Source organism: Phyllostomus discolor, chromosome 6, assembly GCF_004126475.2.
Source record: "Phyllostomus discolor isolate MPI-MPIP mPhyDis1 chromosome 6, mPhyDis1.pri.v3, whole genome shotgun sequence".
NCBI lineage: Eukaryota > Metazoa > Chordata > Mammalia > Chiroptera > Phyllostomidae > Phyllostomus > Phyllostomus discolor.
Genome location: NC_040908.2, coordinates 48,313,904 through 48,336,183, shown reverse-complemented (window position 1 = coordinate 48,336,183; position 22,280 = coordinate 48,313,904). Strand labels below are relative to the sequence as shown.

The 22,280-nt window shown below is 51.4% G+C and overlaps 1 protein-coding gene across 21 annotated transcripts in view; it reads left to right on the top strand.

The window, feature by feature from the left end:
* DYSF (dysferlin) overlaps positions 1–22,280 on the top strand; it is a 202,106-nt gene that overhangs the window by 37,757 nt on the left and 142,069 nt on the right. For 11 of the 21 annotated variants that reach the window (XM_028514755.2, XM_028514749.2, XM_028514751.2 and 8 more), the window contains exons 4-12: positions 6,536–6,641; positions 15,135–15,249; positions 16,518–16,610; positions 16,965–17,176; positions 18,798–18,926; positions 19,335–19,397; positions 20,025–20,075; positions 20,984–21,014; positions 21,625–21,740. In XM_028514755.2, coding sequence (XP_028370556.1) covers positions 6,536–6,641; positions 15,135–15,249; positions 16,518–16,610; positions 16,965–17,176; positions 18,798–18,926; positions 19,335–19,397; positions 20,025–20,075; positions 20,984–21,014; positions 21,625–21,740 — 916 coding nt within the window. The remainder of the gene's footprint in view (positions 1–6,535; positions 6,642–15,134; positions 15,250–16,517; positions 16,611–16,964; positions 17,177–18,797; positions 18,927–19,334; positions 19,398–20,024; positions 20,076–20,983; positions 21,015–21,624; positions 21,741–22,280) is intronic. The other 10 variants (XM_028514757.2, XM_028514759.2, XM_028514753.2 and 7 more) reach the window with 1 other exon arrangement.

Genomic DNA, 22,280 nt, shown 5'->3' with positions numbered 1-22,280 from the left:
AAAGAGAGGGAGAGAAACACTGATGTGAGAGAGAAACATCAATTGGTTACTTTTTTTTCCATACGTGCCCTTACTGGGACCGAACCCACAACCCAGGCACGTGCCCTGACTGGGAACTGAACCCAAGAACCCTGTGGTCTGCAGAGCAACGCCCAACCAACTGAGCCATATCAGCCAGGGCCTATTTTTAAGCTTATGGTTCAATGGTATTAATACATTCACGCTGTTTTGCAACCATCACCACTATCCATCTTCATAACTCTTTCATTTGTAAAATGGAAACTCTATACCATTCAACAGTAGCTCCTTGTTCGCCCTTCTCCTCATCCTCTGACAACCATGGTTAGACTTTCTGTCCATGCTTTTAATATTATTATACCAAGCATATTATACACGGTCTTTTTCACCTTAAAAAATTACTTATTTTTAGAGAGAGGTGAAGGGAGAGAGAAAGAGAGGGAGAGAAGTATTGATGTTTGAGAGATACACCGATCGGTTGCCTCTCACGTGCCCCCACAGGGGTCTGGCCCACAACCCAGGCGTGTGCCCTGACTGGGAATCGAAACTTTCGATCTGTGGGCCAGGGTTCAATCCACTGAGCCACCCCAGCCAGGGCTTCACTTTTTTTTTTACACTTAGCAATGTATCTTGAAGATTTTCCATGTCAAAGTCTATGGTGTACTTCCCATTTTCCACTGCATGACTACTGTACTGTACAGTGTGTACACCTCTTCCGTGATGGGTTGTCTGCCGTGTGTTCTTCTTACAACAATGATGCAGAATGACTCAGTGCTTTCAGATAATACTGTTTAGACTTCTTTGTGCTTCATTAAAATAAACTTAGTTGCCTACCTTAATTCACACCCTCCCACTTAAGGCTCAGATTTAGAGGGAATTAATTTTTTTCCATGGAGGAAATGGGAACTGCTTTTCCGTCCCCCTCTCCCCAGCCATGCCGATCCTGTCTCATTCTGACTTTGGGATGGCAGCAGCTCTTTCAGCCCCTACGCTTCTCTGGCCCCCACATTCCAGGCGCTCCAGAGCACAGCACAGCCAGGAGGGATGCGGGGGCTGAGGGAGCAGTGGCATTCTTCTGTGAGTAGGCTGCAGGCGGTAGGGTCAAGGCCCACAGGGGTTTCTTTACCACCAGCCAGGCTTTACACACACCCAGAGCTGGCCATGAGGCAGCTGTATGGGAGCCTCAGGCCCCTCCCTGCCTCACTGGACCCCTACTGAATCCTGTCTGCCACACTTGGCCACTGGTTGGTACCTGCTCAGAGCAGGGCATCCCTGATTTGGAAGGTCTCTGGGCCCTAGGGTCTGTGTCTCAGTCTTGATCTCCAGATGGGGTGAGTCTCCTCAGGGGTCTGGGTACTTCCACACATGAGGCCCCTGGAATAAAGCCGTGGTTCCTCCATCCTCTGTGAAATGAATGAACAGGGGAGGCTACCACCCCATAGCTCCTCTCCCATCTCTGAGACCCCTGCGACCTCCCAGGGAGTCCTTCCCCAGCTTCCCCTGCCCCTCCTCCCAGAGCAGTTCTGTGCTGCCCACTAGGGGCAGCCTGCTCCTGAGGCTCTGGGACAGGCCGCTGCCTGCGGCCCTTCCTTCTAGGAGCCTGGGGGCTTGTGAAGCCTCCCAGCTCCTCCGAGGGACTCCCGGGGTCTCCGGCAGGGGTGGCAGGTGAGGGCATTTCATGATCCAGAAAGACATTTAAGGGAGGAAATAACAAGCAGTCCTTCGTGGCCAGAGGTGCCTGGGCTGACAGGGGTGGGGCCAGCGCTTCCTTCTGCATTTCCTCCCATTGTTGCCACCCCTCTTCCTGGAATTCTCCTGGGGGAAGGGGGCGGGGGTGCTGGGCGGGCTGGGTGCCAGAGAGGGAGGCAGAGGAGGCCTGGCTTTGCTCTGCGCCCTGGGGCTCTGATGTGCTCCCCATGACCAGGCCTGGCTCCCTCCGCTCTGCTGCCAGGCCTGCCTCCCGGTGACCAGGCTGACTCCTCAGGGAACTTGAGGGCTCGGACCTCAGGGCAGCCTCCCTGAGACGGGTTGCTCAAGTACGTCTCTCCTCTCTGCTGCCTCGGTTTTCCCATGGAGGACAAGAGGTGACAATGGTCGCCAGTGTCATATGGATATATGGGTCCTCTCCACCCACTGTCAGGTCTTTGTGATAATGCCTGGGTCCCGAGGACACTTCAGGCAACACACTAGTGATAGACGCCTCCCCTCACTGGCCTGGGGATGGAGACACTCCAGGAGGCCGGCTTGGTGAACCATGGCACAAGTTTCCCCTGTACAGTGAAGGACTGTAACAAGCCAGTGCGAATTCTAGGGAATGTGACTCTCTCTACTAGAACCCCGGGACATGTCTCTTTTCAGTCCTTTCTTTAAAGAAATGTTAGAAAAATTGGTCTCGAACATAGGTCAGGCTTTTATTGCCTTGTGAGTGAGGGAACCTGCCCGGCACCCAAGAGTCTGCTGGTTCCAAGAGGAATGGAAATCGAGGGATTTTATTGTCCAGAATAAATAAGCAGCTGGCTTATTTATTTATTATGGCTAAAGATACATAACAAACTTACCATTTTAACCAGAGTCAACCAAAAAAAAAAAAGGTTTATGAGTTTGTTTGAGCCAAATTTTGAGTTCATGCCCAGAAGCAAAAGCTCAACAGATTAAGAAAAGGCTCCCTGGCATGGCAGTTTTGCAGTTCCTTTTATGCACTTAGGATCAAAGGGGAGCCCTGGCCGGTGGGGCTCAGCGGACTGAGCGCCAGCCTGCGAACAGACTCCCAGGCAGGGCATATGCCTGGGTTGTGGGCCAGGCCCCCAGCTGGGGGTACATGAGAGGCAACCCATCCATCCTTCTCTCCCTCTCTTTCTCCCTTCCTTTTCTTGTCTCTGAAAGTAAACAAATAAAATCTTTGAAAAAAAATTTTTTAAAAAGGAGAAAATGTAAGGAAGGTACATGAAGTCCATTTGTGGTAGATGAAGGAGGCAGGAGAAAGCAAAGTGGGGAAACCCCTAGGACTGGATAAAAAGCAAAATGGAGAAACACACACTTCTTTCACATTGCAGAGTATAGGACAGTTAATAATTACCGTATTTTGCTGTGTGTAATGCTTACTTGTTTGCCCAAACTTTTGAGGGAAAAATAAAAATATGCATTATGTATTGTTAGCACTAATTCCATATCTATATAAATGTTTTCAATTCTTTTATTTATGCTTATGCATTAAAAGTGTAACTCTAGAAAGCAAGAACGATATCCATATGCAAAATAATACCCTGGGATATGATAATCAGTTTTGTTTCTAAATATAAATAAATAAATAATTGAATTTAAAAATTAAAATGAAAGATTTTTTTTCCTGAAAGTTTGGACCAAAAATGTGGGTGCCCGTTATATATGGCAAAATACAGTAATATTACCGAACAGGGTCCCTGGCGGGTCTGCTTCGGGCCAGGGGTGGGTGTGTGGGTTCTTGACTTCATCCAGGAAGGATTTCACAACACGTGTCCAGGTGATTGAGAGTACATTTATCAAAGCTGCAGGCAGTGAGACAAAGAAGAGCTTAGCATAGAAGAAACAACGGGACAGCCCAGGCTGGGCTGCTTTGGCTCTCTAAAAATGTCACAGGGAAGAACTGAGCCGAGGCAACGCTGCTTTAGCTCACTGGGAAGTCAGGGAAAAGGGGGCCCTGGGGACAGGTTCAGGGGGCTAGCCTGGGATGGCTGCTGCTGTCCCTCAGTGCCCTGGTTGCAAGTCTCTCATGAGGGCCTCTGGAGTTTAGGAGATGCACACCTGTGGGGAGGAAGAGGGGGAAGGGAAAGGCACTGTTGTTGCCTCTCAGAGGGGTCCTTTATCTTTAGGGTTTTTATCTCTCCCTTACAGGTGGGCATCTTAGGGCAGGTCTCAAGGGAGGGTTTCAGCAGAATATTCATCGGGTTTCCAGGTGTGCTTTTTCAGGGTTGTGGTCTCCGCTGATTGGTCAGCGCCAGAACAGGGCATCATGGGTCACTGCGGCTGCTCCTGGTGTCTCTCACCTGGTTTATCTGCTTCTCTGGGCCTGGAGCTGAGACCTAGATGTTAGGTCAAGGGAGCTGAGCTTCTGTATCTGGCTGTAAATCTCTCAGCCAGTTTATTTAGTTACGTGTCTCAGTTTCCCCATTCTACTTGCCAAGGAATTATCCTAGTTCCTCACTATCTTGCCTACTAACATTTACGATACATAGAGATATTGTGCGGGAAACAAGGTAACAATGAAGTGTTCTGTGGTCTCGTGCTCTGGTGCCTCGGCCTGTGCCTTTGAGGGGCAGGAAAAGAGAAGTGCTCTCATGGTTCAAAGATATGTTACCCTAGAACATAAGAACAACGGACGGGCTTCCATTAACGTAAAGAGTGACTTTTGCTAAGGAAGCCATGGGCCTGGGATGGTGACTGCCCGCTGTGGTCTGAGCTTGTCAGGTTTATTACACAGCCCCTGCTCTTTGCTCACAGCATTCTAGGTGTGCAAGTCAGTGGCATTAAGTACATTCGCATGGATGTGCCACTGTCACCACCACCCGTCTCCAGAGCACGTTCGTCGCCCCAAACTGAAACTCTGTACTCACCCAGTGACTTCCCTCCCCCTTCCACCCAGCCCCAGAGAGCCGCCGTTCCACTTTCTATCTCTCTAAACTGGCCTGTTCTAGGTACCTCTTAAGTGGGATCGTACAATACTTACCCTTTTGTATATATCTTATTTCACTTAGCATAATGTGAAATAAGGTTCACCCACATTGTAGTAGGTGTCGGAAGGCCTCTCCTCTTTAAGAATAATATTAATTATTAATAGAATATTAATATTATTATTAATAGAATAATATTCTATTCCAATGTATGTAGACCACATTTTAGTTCTCCACTCGTCTGCTGATGGGCTCTTGGGTTGCTTCCACCTTGTAGCTATTGTGACAAATGCTGCTATGAATGTGTGTGTACAAATATCTCTTTAAGTCCCTGATTTTTAATTCTTTTGGGGAAATGCCCAGAAGTGCAGTTGCTTGATCATATTGTAGTTCTATTTCTGAAGTTTTGAGGAACCACCATACTGTTTTCTTTCTCTTTGTTTCTCCTTCCTTCCTTTGTTCCTTCCTTCCTCCCTTTCTTCCTTATTGATTTTGAGAGAGAGAGAGAGAGAGAGAGAGAAATGGAGGGAGGGAGGAAGGGAGGGGGAAAGAAAGAGAGAGAGAGAGAAACATCAATTTGTTGTCCTACTTATTCCTGCCTTCACTGGTTCATTCTTGTATGTGCCCTGACCAGGGATTGAACCCACAACCTTGGTATATTGGGATGACACTCCAACCAACTGAGCAACCCAGCCAGGGCCTACATCAGCTGTTTTCTACATCGGCTATGCCTTTTTTCATTCCTACTACTTGCACAAGGTTCCAGTTTCTCCACATCTTCACCAACATTTGTTGTTTTCTGTTTCTTTTGATAGTAACCATCCTAATAGCTGTGATATTGTAAGCAGTCAGTTTAAAAAATCAGCTAATTAGGTCAAGATTGAAGTTTTATTTCATGAGGTCATAAAAACCCATATTCAAATCAGTTGTTACAGAGACTGGAAGAAGGAAGGGCTCAGATAACAGGTGTGCTGTTAAACATGGGGGAAATGATGAAGAAGCAAGTGGCGAGAGGACAGCTGAGGCTGCTCCTGCTCCTGTGCAGGAGGCGTGCAGGAGTCCGGGGCAAGCTCCAGGCTGCAGCTGTGATCTGCACAGGCCACTTGCTGCTCCTGATGTCCTGCTGCCACTGCGAGGTGCAGTTTGGGAAACACACTCACTTCCCTTGACACTCTTTGAAGGGTCTCTTCGCGGATCATCACCCGGTGACCTACTCGCTCCTAAGAGCCCACCCATTTGTGGGGCCCCCAGCCCTCAGTCAGAGATATGGCCTCAGGTGTGTGTGGTGTGACAGTTCCGGCCTCTCTTGGGAGTGGAGTGTGTTTCCTCTTCCCCAATTTTCTTATCTCCCTGTCCCCAAAGACAGGAAAGTCTGTTTCTCATGAATAATCACTGCTGACCAAGCTCTAGGGAAGCAGTGTAGACGGCCTGTGGAGACGTGGGTCAGGCGAGCCGCTGAGGTGTGGGAGCAATGCAGATGTGACGGTGCAGAGTCTGCCCCTGCTTTCAGGAGATGCCCGTCTGGCGCACTGCTGAGGTCTGATGGCCAAGACAGTCCTTGTGTGGGGCACCCAGACAGACAGGGGTGGTGGGGCAGGGCCTCTGGGGAGGGGCTGAAAGGGGTCAAAGTTGATGGTGGAGTAAGGGAAGGTGTCCCTCTTGTGCAGGGAGAGGGGCCTGCCCTTCCGGGGATGGTGCATGGGGTGACCGGGGCAGAGGGTACCTTGGAGAGTCCTAGGTGGCTGGCGCTCTAGGCAGAGCAGCTTGTCTGTGTGGTGTCTGTGTGGTGGTGGGGGTGGTGAGGGGTGTGGTGGGAGTAGAGCCGGGCACGTTAGGCTCGTTTTCTATGTTCTACTTTTCCCCGTCCTCAGGTTCCTGGGGGAAGCCAAGATCCCACTGCGGGAGGTCCTTGCCACTCCCAGTCTGTCTGCCAGCTTCAATGCCCCCCTGCTGGACCCCAAGAAGCAGCCTACAGGGGTGAGTGCTCATCGAACCTCTGCCTCAGGCCAGTGTCTGGGCCCGGGCTTTGCCTTTCTGGCCCCAGGTTAGATCGTACTCCAGCCCCCAGCAACCAGGCCTGGCCCTGACAGGCCAGAGCTCAGGGTCCCTGGGAAGGGCCCTTGGGTGGAAGAGATAGGAGGGGGACCAGAGGGAGCCCGGTCCCACCTGCAGGGCTCAAGTCATCGTTGCCTCACACCAGCCAGGCCTGCCCCTTGGTCCCTTCCTGGGGTTGGTTTTGCACCAGAGACCGATGTCTCCCCAAGCTTCCCGCAGCCTTGGTGATGCTCCCGCCACAGTCTCCCTGGCAGCCGGTTCTCACCACCCAACCCCCTTCTCCAGATCCAGAATATCTGAATCATCTGGGTCATAGCCCACAAGGGAAGGGAGGCAGACAGACACCCCCCTTCCCGCCACCGGGGTCTGTCAGACCCCCTTCCTTTCCTCCCTCGTCCTTCCCACCCTCCCCCAGCCTTCCCAGTCCTCTCCTAGTTCCTACAGACCATTTCCAGCCCTCATCCCTGGTCTCCTGTTATTTTTAGTGAGCTAAATATACTCTGCAGGGTTCTCTCTTCCTGGTCAGTAGAATTCCTGGCCTTCCCTTTGGGTCGGCCTCCCAGGATGCACTGGGGAAACTATCAGTTTGGAAGAAGTTCCTCCTGGTGGCACCTAGGGGGATCCTGGGCTTGACTCCTTTCAGACAGATGGGGCTGCCTTTCCCCACAGTGTGTGTGTGTGTGTGTGTGTGTGTGTGTGAGTGAGTATGGGGGCTCCTGGCTGGCTTGGTGAGTCAGAAGAGGCCGGTCTGTGCAGAGCTCTGAATGGAATGGCTACAGGGCACTGAGACCTGGAGGAAGAGGGTGACTGACTGAAGTCCCACAGTGAAGGGGTGTCTGAGTGGGGACGTGAGTCAGAGGGTGCACCTCCTAAGCTCTCAGGGGTGGGAGGGCCTTGAATGGACACCTGGTTTACTGCTCTCCTGATTCTGGAACTTTCTCCCGAGGAGTCTTAGTCTGTGAAGACTGGGATTCTTCCTTGCTGGGGAGTTGCCACTTCCCAGGAGAGTCCATTCCTTTCTCAGACCGTGCTCACTGGTAGAACATTCTGGTTCAGGGCAGTATTCACTGAGCCTGTCTCCATCACTGCCTGAATCCTCTCTTGACTTCTTTGAACTCCCCCATCTCCTAACACTCCTGATTTTTTTTAGTTCCAATTTCCAGTGTAGGTGTGTGGGTTTCTCCCTCCCACCCCACTGAGCAATTCTCTGACTCCAGCTGGGTGTCCTACATTCAACTCAATTCTGACCCTCTCTGCAGGGAGACAGCATCAGCTCCCACAGGCTGAGGGTTCAGTCTTGCAAGACTGCTCCCCCCGTGCCCAGATGCCCCTCACAAGTCCAGGTTATCACCTGTGCTTCTGACCTACTGGCTATAGACGGGAAGTTGCAGCGACCCTGTCCCTGGGTTCAATTGATTTGCTACAGTGGCTCACAGAACCCAGAGAAATATTTTACTCACTAGATTATTGGTTTATTATAAGAGAATGTACCTTAGGAACAGCCGATGGAAGAGACACATGGAGCAGGGTATGGGGAAAGGGGCGAGGAGCTTCCACTCCCTCCCAGGTGCACTCATCTCCTTGATCTTCACGGGTGCTTGCCAGCCCAGAGGCACTTCAGACTCTGTCCTTTTGGGTTTTCATGGAGGCTTCATTACACAGGCACCGTTGATTAAATCATTGGCCATTGGGGATTAAACTCCATCTCCAGCCCCGCTTTCCTCCCTGTGGGCTGGGGTGCCTGGGGTGGTGGTAGGGGCGTGAGAGGGCAAAGGGATTGTGGGGCTGAAAGTTCCACCCTCCAGTCACATGGTGGGCTCCCTGGCAACAAGCCCCCATCCTCAGGTGCTTTCTAAAAGTCACCTCATTGATACAGCAAACGACACACTTATCACTTAGGAAATGACAAGGGTTTTAGGAGCTTTGTGCCAGAAACAGGGTATAAGACCAAACATATATATATATTTCTTCTTATAAATCAGCAGATCACATCACTACAGTCAAGGAGTCCAGGGACGTCTGGAGCTTCCCCTCTAGGGGATCCTGGAAAGGGCCGTAGTGAACTCTGAGGGTGTGGAGGACTAATGGGGAAAGCGTAGGCATCCAGCAGGGGGTCTGGGCAGTGCTTCTCCATCGCATCCCAGGGATGGGGCACCTACTTCCCTGTGTGTCTGGCCCCCAGTGCCTCCAGCTGGGCTTCTCACTTTCTGGCTAAGCTGCTCAAATGTTTGTCCACTCCAGCCCGGTGTGCATCGGTGACATTGGTGATTCCTGCAAGTTCTGCACATGCTCCCCTCCAAGCTCAAAGACGCATCCACCCCCTGAGACAGAGCTTTTCACACCTGGTCCCTGTCCATGGGGCTGAGCCAGGCTGGTGACACCCAGAGGCCTCACCTCTCCTCCTCTCACTCTTGGTTCCCATGGTCTGTCTGTGCCTCAGCTCGCCAGCTGGGAGCCTGCAGCCTCTTTCCGAGGCTGAGATCCCTGGTTGTCTGCAGAGCTTGTCAATCCTTCACAAACCATGACTCCAAGAAGCAGCTGTGAGAGCCAGAAGATGATGGATGGGAGAGGAGGACTGGGCCCGCTTGGTTTAGCTCCAGCTGAGCACAGCCTAGGAGGGGTGGGGCCTCCCTCCCTGCTGCCCAGGAGGCAGCTCTGGCCTGTGGACCATCTTCTAGTCCCTGTGATAGCACTAAGCACAGTGTAGCCCCAGGAAGGTCTCCTCTGAGCTGGGGCGTTCCACCAGGGCCCTGGGGCTGGCTGCACTGCAGAGGGAGGCACAGAAAACTGGGGTTATGACAGAATGACAGAGAGCCCTGCCAGCAGCTGTAGATTCTCTCTGGCCCTTTACTGAAGTAAATTTCTGGGCTGAGCCCAATGGGCGGAGCATGCCAGGCATCCCCAGTTGGTAGCAGCTCAGACTGTCTGAGATGGCCAAAGGAACCTGCTGATGGAGTGATAGGGGTCAACATAGTGCCTGTGGGGTCCTTAAAGACCCAGGAGGGCTGAGAAGAGGAGGGGGCCTGCTGCAGGCGGGGTGTAGACTCCAACTACCTGTCCCTTAGTGTTCTCACCTAAGTCCCTTCAGATATGGCACACTGGGTTGTGCAAGGAGAAGATGCCAGGTGTACCCTCAGACAGATTCTGGACTGAAGAGGAGAACACTAGCCCTGTCCTGGGGGGCCTCCAGCCTGTGGGAGAGTAGACACACAGGGAGGAAAGAAGTAACATGCCCAAATGTCTTCAGAGAGAGAGAGCAGCTCGCTAATGAGGGCATGGCTACACCGTGAACATGTGTCGGCATTGCCTCAGCCTTAACAGCCAGATCAGAAAGGGGAACCTGTTGGGTGACGAGAACACATGAGGCCCAGTGGTGTGGTGGGTTGGCGAGCCCGGAGGGACTGTGTATCCAGAGCAGGGGCCTGAGTGTTTGGTGAACCCTGAATTTCCCTCAGGGGGTTTGAAGATGCTCCCCCCCCACCGCTGCCTCAGTTCAGGGCCACATCCCACCCTCTGCCAGCTTCTGGATGTTGTCTGAGGGAAAGGTGAGTAAGGTCCAGGTGCACACAGGGCTTTCCTGTCCCTCAGGCAGTATGTGGCTGCACGACCTGTAGGAGGGCCTGATGAGTTGTCCGCTGCCTTTGCCTTTTGTTTCTGGAAACCCTCCAGAATTCTGTGATATTGCTGACCGTGACCCCAAGGTGGCAGACATGGGAGGCAAAGGTTCCTGCCCCAGGCCATCATGTGTTGGTGGACACAGGCCTGACTGATTAGGGCTGGTGGTAGGATGTCTGCGTGGTGGTGCTGCAGCTGGGCCGGAGACCTGCGGAGTGGGGCTGTCATGTGTGGGCACTGAAAGAAGGTCCTCCTGGGGGCTGTAGTCCAAGGCCCTGTGGTTTGGGAAAGCATGGAGCTCACATACATCTCACAGGAAGAGATTCTCAGTTCTGGTTACATCTGGAGATGGGGACAGTTTGATGTCATGGTGAGGGTGGGATGTCCTGATGGGGGTGGGTTCCACAGACACACCCCCTTTCTTTTGGATTCTCAGCAGAGCTAGAGGCCTCTGGTAGGAATGGCCCCTGGTCTTGAAGCAGTGGTCCCTGGAGCCTGCCCCCTGGTGGCAAGGCCTGTTTTAGATCCTGGGAAGCTTCCAGGGATGTTCCTGTGGTTCCTTGGTGGACACCTGAAGGATGGAGCAGGGTCTGGGCTATAAGTCTCATTCAAACACCTGGAGCCAGCAGCACATGGCCCATTCTTCAGGAGGCTGGTGTGGAGCTATTGGTGTGAAGGAAGTAGGATGTTCAGGGAACCCCGGAGAGGGTTGCCCTTGCTTCTCCCAGACAGCTGCTCCGATGGCTGCTCCTGAGCCCGAGTGCTAAGGTGCTGACACCCAGGCCATAGCATTACCCTCCTTACCTTCCTGCAGCTCCAACTCCACACAGAGATGGTGTGCCAGGGGCCTGCATGTGGTGCGGAGGGGGTGGGTAGGCAGGGTGAGGTCTGGTAGGAAAGGGTGTTCTCCAAGGGGATGTGGCCCAGGGTTAGGGGACCTCAGTCACTAAATGTAAGAAGAACCTGGGGCTGAAGGACCTGGGGCTGAAGGACAGCCAAGCTCTGACCTCTTTCAGTTTTTGCTCAGCTCGCTTCACCTCACTGGGGTCCACTCAGACCACTTGATTTGACACAACAACTTGTACTCCTTCCTGCTCACTGATCCTGATCCTTCTTGCTCCGGTTTACCTTTTCTTTTATTTATTTATTTTAAGAGAGAGGGGAAGGGAAGGAGAGAGGGAGAGAAACATCAATGTGTGGTTGCCTCCCACGTGCCCCCTACTAAGGACCTTGCCTGCTGCTCAGGCATGTGTCCTGACTGGGATTTGAACTGATGACCCTTTGGTTTGCAGGCCTGCACTCAATCCACTGAGCTACACCATCCAGGGCCCTTTCCTTTTCTTTCTAACAGGCTGTATAATTTATATATTTATTTTGTTTATTTTTTGTTGTGTTTACTGTCCACCTCTTCTTTCAGATGTCAGCTCTGTGAGGGCAGAGACCTTTGCTTTGTTCATAGAACTGTCACAATAACCTGGTGTGCTTGCTGCTTGACTCCTTGCAGGTGCTCGGTACATGTTTGTGGTGGGAATGAATAAGCAAATGAATGAATGGCCAGCTGTTTTAGGTGGAGCCCCACTCCAAGTCTTTCAGATGCAGGGCCCATTCAGAAGTAGGCTGAGCCAAGCGGACACTCCACGCAGGGCAGCCTCATGGGCATTTGGGGCCTGTGCGTGTTTGAATTCTCTGCCATCACCATCTTGAAATTCTTAGTAAATTTTATCCAAAGATTTCATGTATTTGTTTTTAGAAAGAAGGGAAGGGAGGGAGAAAGAGAGGGAGAGAAACATCAATGTGCAAGAGACACATTAATCAGTTGCCTCTGGCATGCCCCCTACTGGGGACCTGGCCTGCAACCCAGGCATGTGCCCAGACTGGGAATTGAAAGAGTGACCTTTCCGGTTTCAGGCCAGCACTCAGTCCACTGAGCTACATTAGTCAGAGTGAAATTCTTAGTAATTTTTTAAAAGGAGCCTGAATTTCTATTTTGCCCTAGGCCTGCAAACTGCGTGGCTGGTCTTGACCTCACACTACTCCTTGAGAGTGGCATCAGCATGAGTGGGTGGGGGGTCTTATGTGTCTCTGCTGAGTGAAATTCCTGTGGTTAGAGCAGAAGCAGATTTCTCAGGTTTTCTTAACCTTCTATTTTACAATAATTTAAGATTCAGAGAAAAGTTGCAAGAGTGGGATAAAGAATAGTTTGCCATAAACCATTTGAGCCTGAGTTGCCTACCTCCTGGCCCACCTCCCCGAATTCAGTGTGTGTTTTCTCTGCTTCAGGACTTTCTCCTACTGAACCAGAACAGTCTCCCACACTGAAAATTAACATTGAGACAGCACTGCCTCTGATCCACTGACCCTCATTCAGGTTGCATCACCTTTTCCAGCAGTGTCCTTTAGAACACAGGGATCCAGTGAAAGGTCGTACGTTGTGTTCATTGTTTTGTCCCTTTGGTCTCCTTCTCTCTGGGAACATTCCTCAGCCTTTCTTTGATGTTTATAAGCTGGTGACCTTGACATTTTTGCAATACAGGCTTGTTATCGTGGAGGCTGTCCCTCAGTTTGGGCCTGTCTGATGTTCCCTTGTGATTAGATTTAGGGTGTGCATCTTGGGCAGGAATATTCCACAGTGATGCTGTGCTGCCCTTACTGGACCCCAGGGTGACATGATTTTGATTGTTCCATTGCTGTGTTATTAAGCTTGCTTATTTGGTTAAAGTAGCATTTGCTGGGTTTCTGCACTAATCCCAGATCCATTCCCCTTATAAGTAAGAGTTTGAGGGGGAGGTGCTCTGTGTAAAGACCTGGTGCCTGATCCAACTTTTACCCACAAGTTTTAGCAACTATTGTTGCTTCCTGGTTGGGTTCATTATTGTTGTGATGGTTATTAAATGGTGGTATTCTAAGTCAGTTGTTTTTTCTGCATTAATCAGTTGGCATTTCACTATAAGAAAAATCTTCTTTCCTGATTTACTTATTTATTTCCATATGGATTCATGTATTCCTCTTTTAGTCAATGGTTTAATGTTACTATCATTTATTTTCATGTTTAAATTGCCCCAGATTTGGCTAGTGACAGCCACTGACTCTATGTCTTTTTGGTATGTTTCTATCATTCTTTGAGTACTTCTTTGCCTTTTGGAATAAAAAGATGTCCCAGGGTCATCTTCTACCAATCCTGGTCTAACCATGGAATTAGTTATTTCTCCTGTGGAGAAATATACAGATGTTCAGATCCACACCAGACCTGAATTGGAGTCTCCAGCATTCAGGTGTGGCTATGGGCGGGTCTGGATATCTGGGGCGTGGCCGGAGAAGCTGTGCTTTTTCCTTCTTTGGGTTACAGAAGCTTGAGGCGCTAGTGCGGCGTGCTCTGGCTGCACAAGTGGCGACACCAGGTGGTTGGTTTGGGAACCTGCAGCGGCCGTTAAGCACTGCCTCGGATCCGGGACTCAGGGCTTCACTGTCTTCAAGGGCTTCCTCCAGGGCCTCCTTCCTCAGTGTTCTGAGCCCCACCCTCCCAGCAGCCCTACCTTTACTTAGCCTGGCTGCCCCCCGCTCAGACCCCAGTCCAGAGGGTTCAAGCCCAAAGCTGTATATACATCCAGGGCCTTACGCACCTTCTGTCTCAGAATCAAAATTTGCTCCGGGAGTTTCTGGACATCCTTAATTTACTCAGTAGAGATAGATGTCTAATGAGTTATACCAGAGCCACTCAGATGATATTATGCATCATTAACAATTATGTTTATAAAGGGTTTGTCAAAACCTGGGGAAATGCCTATTGTTTAACACTACGTAGAAGAAAAGCATTTTGTATATGACAGCTGTGCACTGTTTCAAATGATTGGAGAGAACAATGAAATGTGAACAGTAGTGGAATTATAGCAATTTGTTTCCTTTTGCCTTGTTTTTTTTCTTTAACATTTTTGAACTTTCCAAACTTTCAAAAATAGAGCATTTATTACTCTGATTGATTAAAATGAGGCCACCCCAGGAGGCTTGTTGGACCTGGGGTTCCGGAAAAGGCTCGACCAGGCCCCCACTGGCCTAGGAGCTGCAAGGCTGGAGAGCCTGCTGCACCTGTCCCTTTTCTTCAGGTTCAGGGGCCCCTTGGAACAGTGCAAGCGTCACGGTGGGGGTGGGTGGGGTGGGGGGGCACAAGGCAGCCTTCCTCTGTCCACGTGAATGACTTGGCCAGTCACTCTCCTCTTGGCTGGTCAGAGCTGGAGCCCCTGGTGGTGAGGTGGGGACAGAGGTGCTTCTGGGAGAGCAGAGGCTCAAAACGCCCGTCTCAGGGATGGGGCTGAGCAGAACGAACCTGAGCTGTCTGCAGAGACACCGGGGAGGGCCGTTGACTGAGCAGAGTGGTCAAGGGGGCTTTTTCCTGAAGACAGGACTGGGCTGAGAGTGGAAAAGTCCTGCAGGAGAGGCTGGATTTATGAGTCATTTATAGAAGCTTATCATGTGCTCTATCAACTCATTTAATCCTCATTGGACCCACAGGGAAGGCATTATTGCTATCACTACCCCCATTTTATAGAGGAGGAAATTGAGGCACAGAGAGGTTACACATCCTGCCCTACGTTGCACAGCTCCTGGAGGGTGGACCGTGACTTCAGATTATGTGCTTTTAACTACCTGACTGTGCTGATGGACCCTTAGGGGAGGCTCTCTTGCAAACCTGACTGTCAGAGCCACCTTCCTTGGTGGAGCAATGAAAGGAACAGGAAAGACGGTGGAGGACAGTGGTCTGGGGCCGATGCTCTAACCTGCCGCCCCCTCACCTATCTCTCCCAGGCCTCGCTGGTCCTGCAGGTGTCGTACACGCCGCTCCCTGGAGCCGTGCCCCTCTTCCCACCCACCACTCCTCTGGAACCCTCCCCAACTCTGCCTGACCAGGATATGATGGCAGGTGAGGAACCCCTCACCTTGGCAGGGCCCAGGGGGAGAAGCCTGGCTGAGGCTCCCGAGCCCGGGGGTGGGGGCCACAGGGAGGCCTCAGCAGCTTGTGCCACCCTCCCCAGGTGAGGGGGGAAGAGTGGACACTGGTGGGTGGCAGTCCTGAGAGTGGCTTCCTGCCGTACAGGAAAGACAACAGGGTGTGTTCCCCTGGGATGAGCATTTGGACCCACCCTGCCCAGCTGTCCTTGTGGGGGGGGGGGCTGTGCCTGGGCTGGGTGCTCTGCGCTGTGCAGCTTCGGATGGGTGGGTGCTCCAGAAGCTGCATCTGTGCTGGGATGAGCCTGTCCCTGGTGGCACCTGAGGCCCCGCCCACTCCCTGGAGCCCAGCGCCTCCCTGTCTGGCATTTAGCAGGCCTTCAGTGATGGCAGGTGACAGAAGAGCTGGATTTTTATGGAAAAAACTCTGGGTTGTAGTTAGGAGACATGAATTCCAGTGTTGCCTTTGATACCAAGCAGTATGTGACTTTGGACTGGCCACTCTCCCTCTCTGGGTGTACAGTTTATCATTTGTGAAAAGACCCAACAGTTAGCCAAGTCCCAGGTGGCTTCCGTTCTCATTTGCCTCTGCTGGGCTTGTCAAGGGAGGACCAAGCCCAGGGTGGCTGGCTTACCAGTGGGTTGGGGGGGGCAGGGTGGTCCAGCGGGCCGGCTGGGCGGGCAGGAAGCCACACAGATAGGCCAGGTGAGAATTCGCCCACCGGAAAGAGTGTACAGCTTCTCTCGTGGTGAAGAGACCCAGAGGCAAACACAGCATTGAACCTGAGCAGCCCTGCCTCCATGTGCCCTGAGCCCGTCCTGGAGCCTGGCCCTCTGCGGGGCTTCTGGTGAGGGGGCAGAGCAGGGCCCCTCCTGTTGAGGCTTGCACCATCTGAGCTTGGAGACGGGTGCTCATCTGGACTGGGGTCCAGGATGAGGGGGGAAGAAGGAGCGCTTCTGGTGACATAGGGTAAGAGCGTTCAGGGCCCCGAATGTGGCTCTGACAGAGTTAGGTTCGTGCAGCTCAGGGGAGGCTCTTAGGGCTGACCAACTCCGAGTCCTGCTTAGAAGGTGGTGAGAGGGACAGTCCCCAGTGGACAAAGCATCTGTTCCTGAGCTTCGTGTCAGGCTGGGGGGCGGGGGCAGGGAGAGCAGGGTTGGGTGGGAGAGGAGGAGCCAGGCTGGCCTCTCTCACTCAGCTCCCTCCTCCCCTCCTGGGGCTGCGCCCTGCCCACGTGCCAGGTGGGAGACAGAGCCGGGCCGAGACTTGGTCCCTGCTCAGTGACAGCACTGTGGACACCAGATACTCTGGACAGAAGTGGCTGGCCCCCACGGGTGAGACACAGCCAGGGCTGCCCTGCCCCTGGCCCTATTACCCATAACCATCTCCTCACTGCCATCGTCAGCTCTCAAGAAGGGGAAGAGGTGGTCAGAGGGGTCCACCCTGCAGGACGCGGTGGGGAGGGCTAGGGCCATTCTCTTTTCTTCCTGTCGACTAACTGGACTGACCACCCTCACATTTTAGCTGTTGAAAGTTTCTCTTCTTCCTTCCTTGTCCACCCTGGCTCATCAGTGGGAGAAGGAGAGGGGCCATATCGATGCCCAGGCCCTTTGGCTCCTCTGTTAGCTCGGAAGGTCCAAGGGCAGGGCCAGAGGGACCCAGAGCTCATTCGCACCCTCTCCTCCCAGACACAGGAGGAGAGGAGGACACCGAGGACCAGGGGCTCACGGGAGATGAGGCAGAGCCATTCCCGGATCAGAGTGGTGTTCCAGGCCCCGGGGCTTCTACCACTCCGAAAAAGCCAGCGTCCCACCCTCCCCCGTACCACCCTGGGACGAAGAGGAAGAGAACCACACCCACGCCCAGAAAGGTGCTGTCGGACAAGCCGCAGGACTTCCAGGTAATGGGCGGCTCTCTCTGACTACAGTCTCCCCTTCAGTGGGTCCACAGCTGCCAGTGCCCGGTGCCCGCTTGTCTGTCCGGTCCTAAGAACGACCCTGAAGCTCGCCTAGGGGGAAGCCTGGTTTTCCAGGCCTTTCCAGGGATGGCAGTTCACATCTTGGGGCCTCAGAATAAACCTCTACTCAGCCCCAGGTTTTGCTCTTAAAAAAGAGGGGGTGCACTGTAGAGGTTCAGCATAACTCACATCTGTTATCTGTTTCCCAACCAGAGTTTTTCTGGCTGGCTAGCTGCTGCTACTCAGAGTGCGGTCCTCGACCAGCAGCACAAGCGCCGGTCGCGTGGGTGCTGGGCAGAAATGCGGAGCCCTAGACCGGCTGAACCAGAATTTGCACTGTAACAAGATCTCCAAATCTAAGAAGTTCTGTCTAGCTCTCTTTCTTTTCTCTATGCCCATGCCCTTCTTTATGGCCATGGGTTTTTCTGAAAGTCTATGAAATTTGAATTTGTTCAAGCTCTTCAGAGAATAAAACTAATATTAACCCTTTGACACACTTTTATCCAAAAAATCTATTCCATTTTATTTGCCTTTTAATTTTGATCTGTTGCATACTTGTTTGCTTTTCTACAGAATTTCCATTTTGATATAGTTGCATTTAGTGATACTTTACTCTTTAGAACCATGTACTTTTAAAGTTACAAATAGGAAACAAATCTTCATTAAGTGCAAAAAATAGTAAAAATATATTTAATATCTAAAACACGGTTAGTGAGAAAAAAGTGCTATCAGCACTATGTTTGCCTGAAAGACAAAATTCTAACTTATTTTTGTTGTTATTTATTCCCAAGACATGTTCTTATTGCTTTTTTTATCCTTAGAAAATTAATATTTTATTGTAGAAAATTTGGAAAAGACAGCAAAGAGAATAAAAACCACTTATCTACCTTTCCATTGTTTTTAATAATATATTGTTTTATAGTATGCTTTTTAAAAAAAGTCTATCAATAAATAACTGCTGATTAGAAATTAGAACGAGTAAACACACTATTTTTCCATGAAAATTGTTTTAATATTTTAAAATATCATATTTTAAATATTTTGCCTAAATTTGGAAGCAGATACTCTTGACACCTTCATTTACTCACAGTTCAGTAGAAAAAAACTCCTAATTGGTTCCTCAGAATGTGGGACAGCCCTGCATCTTACAAAGAACAGAGGGGGCACTTTGCTCTCCGAGTCTGGTCTCTGAGCCAACTGCTGGTGAAGAATGTTCAGGCTGCGTGAGAACTTCAGCGTCAAAGGGCCCGAGGTGCCGATGGCTGCGTGTACCCGGGGCTGCATCCTTGCCTCAGTCCTGGGATTTAATGCTGGTAGCCTGGCAGCTCCTATGTGGAGCAATGGGATTTACAGGTGCAAGGGACCTTGGTGGGAAGGTCTGATTTTTTTGTATAAGACTCTTAATTCTTTTTTAAGACCCTTCCCAAAAGCCAGCAGTGAGGATGATCCCTGAGATTTCTGGCTCTTTTGGGGCAGTGATGGGTGTGCGTGTGTGTGTGTCTCTGTGTGTGTGTTTCTGATCACTTCCGCTTTCCTCCTGCTCACACTCCATCCTGGCTTTCAGATCAGGGTCCAGGTGATCGAGGGGCGCCAGCTGCCAGGGGTGAACATCAAGCCTGTGGTCAAGGTCACTGCTGCGGGACAGACCAAGCGGACTCGGATCCACAAGGGAAACAGCCCACTCTTCAACGAGGTGGGAGGCACTGGTATTAGGGCTAGGACCTCGTGGGCCCTCCGAATTGGGAGCACACAGCAGACCCCCGGCACTCACTTCAGTTTTTGCTCACGGCGCTAATGCCAGGTAGAGAGACGTGCCAGGTCTCGAATAAACTATCTGAGGACATGCCTGGGGTTCCCACAGCTCCACATCCCGGTCATCCTGCAGGGCCAGCCACCGCCCTGTCCCTGGGATGACAACCTCTGTGGGGTCAGGGGAGGAACATCCCAGCATCTGTCAAGTCCCCAGAGCTCAGTGCTGGGCTGAGCTCACTCCACACTTTCTGTGTGGACCAGACCTGAAGGCTGTGGTTGGTGGCTGACCCGCACCCCGGCCTGGGGGTCAGCAGGCAAACACTCATCTCCCTTTGCCCTGAACCAACAGACTCTTTTCTTCAACGTGTTTGACTCTCCGGCGGAGCTGTTTGACGAGCCCATCTTTATCACGGTACGTTTGGGGGTCAGGGCGCTCTCTGCGGGCTGTGAGCACACACATCCCTGTCACTGTACGTGTGAGAGAGGGGCCTGAAGGCCCAGGGCTCGGGCGCCGTGGAGCAGCTCACCCCAAAGCTCTGCGGGTCACAGAGATGCCGTCAGCAGTTCAGATGGGGGTGGCAGCCGAGGGGGGAGACCCTGCTGTCAGCACCCCCAGGCGTCTGGGGTCAGGGTCCTGCAGTGGGCACACTGACTTTCGTCATACATTGTTTGTGTGCCTGCTTCCCACCAAGATTTTCTCTCTCTGGGCCCCAGCGGCTCTTTCTTCCTTTCCTCCAAAAGGCAAAAGAGTTCGGTGGTTAAAAGTGTGCGCTCTGGAGCCAAACTGGATTCTCACCCTGCCTCTGCCACTTAGGGGCTGCCCGGTTCTGTACGGGTCCTGCAGTCTCTCTTGGCCTCCGTTTCTCCGTCTCTGAAACAGGGACAGTAACAGCACCTACGCACAGTGTCCTTGTGCGGGTTAAAGATGGCTTAGCACGGTCTCTGGAGTAGAGTGTGGGAGGGAAGGGCTACTGGGTTGGACCCTGTCCGGGCCAACATTTACTTGTAAATGGGAGTTTTAATTTATCCTTTCCTCCAGGTGGTAGACTCCCGTTCCCTCAGGACGGACGCTCTCATCGGGGAGTTCCGGGTAATTGTTTATTTTCTTTGCAAGCAGTCAGTTCTCGCTTATCCGTGTTAGTGGGGGCTCTGTGGGTAATGTGCCAGGGTCGGCACCCCAGAGATTCTGCCTGTCTTGGTCTGTACTGGTGAAATAAAACTAACAAATCAAAATAAAACAAAACAAAATCCGCGAGCCCAGAAACCCTCTCTATGAAGGTGGTAGGGAAAGAGAACACTTTTCTTACTGAATAACCATCACACCAGCATAGGCTGCGCACCAAGACAGTCCACTCAGAGATGGTAAAGAAATCGTCTCATACAGCCCAGCAGACAGGACCCGTTCCGTACGTGGCCTCAAGGTGACAGTACCTCGTCCTCAAGCAGATGGATTTGACAGCCCCCTCGCTCCCACGTCCTAACTTGATCTGGTAATCGGGGGCTGACCATCTGGGTCAGCTAACTGACTTTATCCAGAGGGGAAAACAGAAAAGAATCTCACATTTTTATGGTAGGAGGTAGTTTTACAACTTGGAGTGAGGCGTGCCCTGAAGTTAGGCCCTTCCCTTCCCACAGAGACGGGGAGAGCCTTGAGAAAGACACTTCTGGGTCACACTAATCTATGATTTTTTTTAAAAAAGAAAATTATAAAATACAGGAAAGAATAAAAATAAAATGAAAACCACCCAAGTCAACTACCCAGAGAGAGCACAGTTACAGTTTTGTTGTATTTCCTTTCCTCTTTCTTTTCTTGCACAGATAGACTTTGCCAGACTTTGATTAAAATGTATTCTGCTTTCTTTTCATGTAATATCAAATGAGGAACTCTCCCCACGTTTCTAAATGTTCTTCCAAACGTGGTTTTTAATTGGATGATGTAACGCACCACACCGCAGGGTTCAGAGTTTCAAGTGTGTCTCCTCCTCTGTTCACTTTCAGATGGATGTGGGCACTGTCTACAGAGAGCCCCGTGAGTCTCGTCCTCCTTACCTTGGCGTGTTCTTGCAGTTGGGGTCCAGAGGCTGCTAGGGGACACCCATTAGGGACATGCGCTTTCCCCCTAGGGGGCTTAGAATTAGAGGAGGATTTGAGCCTGGAGGTGAGAGCTGCAGGGGGGGCGGGGCAGGCTTTCAGCGTCCAGGCAAAACAGGCCTGCAGGAGACCTAACCTCCGGGGGTGTCAGCGGGCCCAGCCAGGGACGCTGAATCTGGAAGGCCCCAAGCAAACGTGGCTGGCGGCTGGTCACCTCAGACCAGGTGGGTCGGGCCATTTGGTTGACAAATCTAGAGTTTCTTCACATCCTGGTTTCTGCTCTGCCCTGGTCACTTCCTGAGGGAGGGAGGGAAATGGCCTCGAGTCTGGCTTTGGCAGCCTCTTACAGGGGTTTCTGTTAACCTTTCTGACTCAAATCTGCTCGCACACTCCGAGTATCTTCTATTCCAGAACTTGAGTTCTGCCCCCTGTCCCAGTGCACAAGCCCTCCATCCCAGCCAAACATAGTCCGCCCTGGGCTCCTGGATGTGGGTGCAGACTTAGGTGCTTCCAGCTCTGCGGTCACCAGTGGGTGTTGTCTCGCTCAGGACATGCCTATCTCAGGAAGTGGTTGCTGCTCTCAGACCCTGATGATTTCTCTGCTGGGGCCAGGGGCTACCTGAAAGCAAGCCTTTGTGTGCTGGGGCCTGGAGACGAAGCGCCGGTGAGTACATGTCCCTGGGTCTGCCTCCCAGCACCTTCCCCTGGTAGCAAGGACCAAACGACAAACAAACAAAAAGACTTCAGTTTTTCTGATTTAAAAGAATACACAGTAAGCCCTGGCTGGTGTAGCTCAGTGGATTGAGCAACAGCCTGTGAACCAAATGGTCCCTAGTTCAATTCCCAGTCAGGGCTCATGCCTGGGTTGTGGGTCAGGTCCCCAGTAGGGGGTGCACAAGAGGCAACCACACACTGATGTTTCTCTCCCTCTCTTTCTCCCTCTCTTATCCTCTTTGTAAAAATAAATCAATAAAATCTTACAAAAAGGAATACACAATAATTATGAGAAATGTAGAACATGTGGAAAAGTATAAATAAAAATTAATCACTCATAATTCTGCTACTCAGAGAGAGCTGTTATTAATATCTTTTTGCATATTCTCCCAGAAGGATATACAAAAATACATGTGTATTTTTCTTTTCTTAATACTTTTTTATCGAGGTCTAGTTAACATGTAATGGTTGGAGATGTGGCCACACCTCC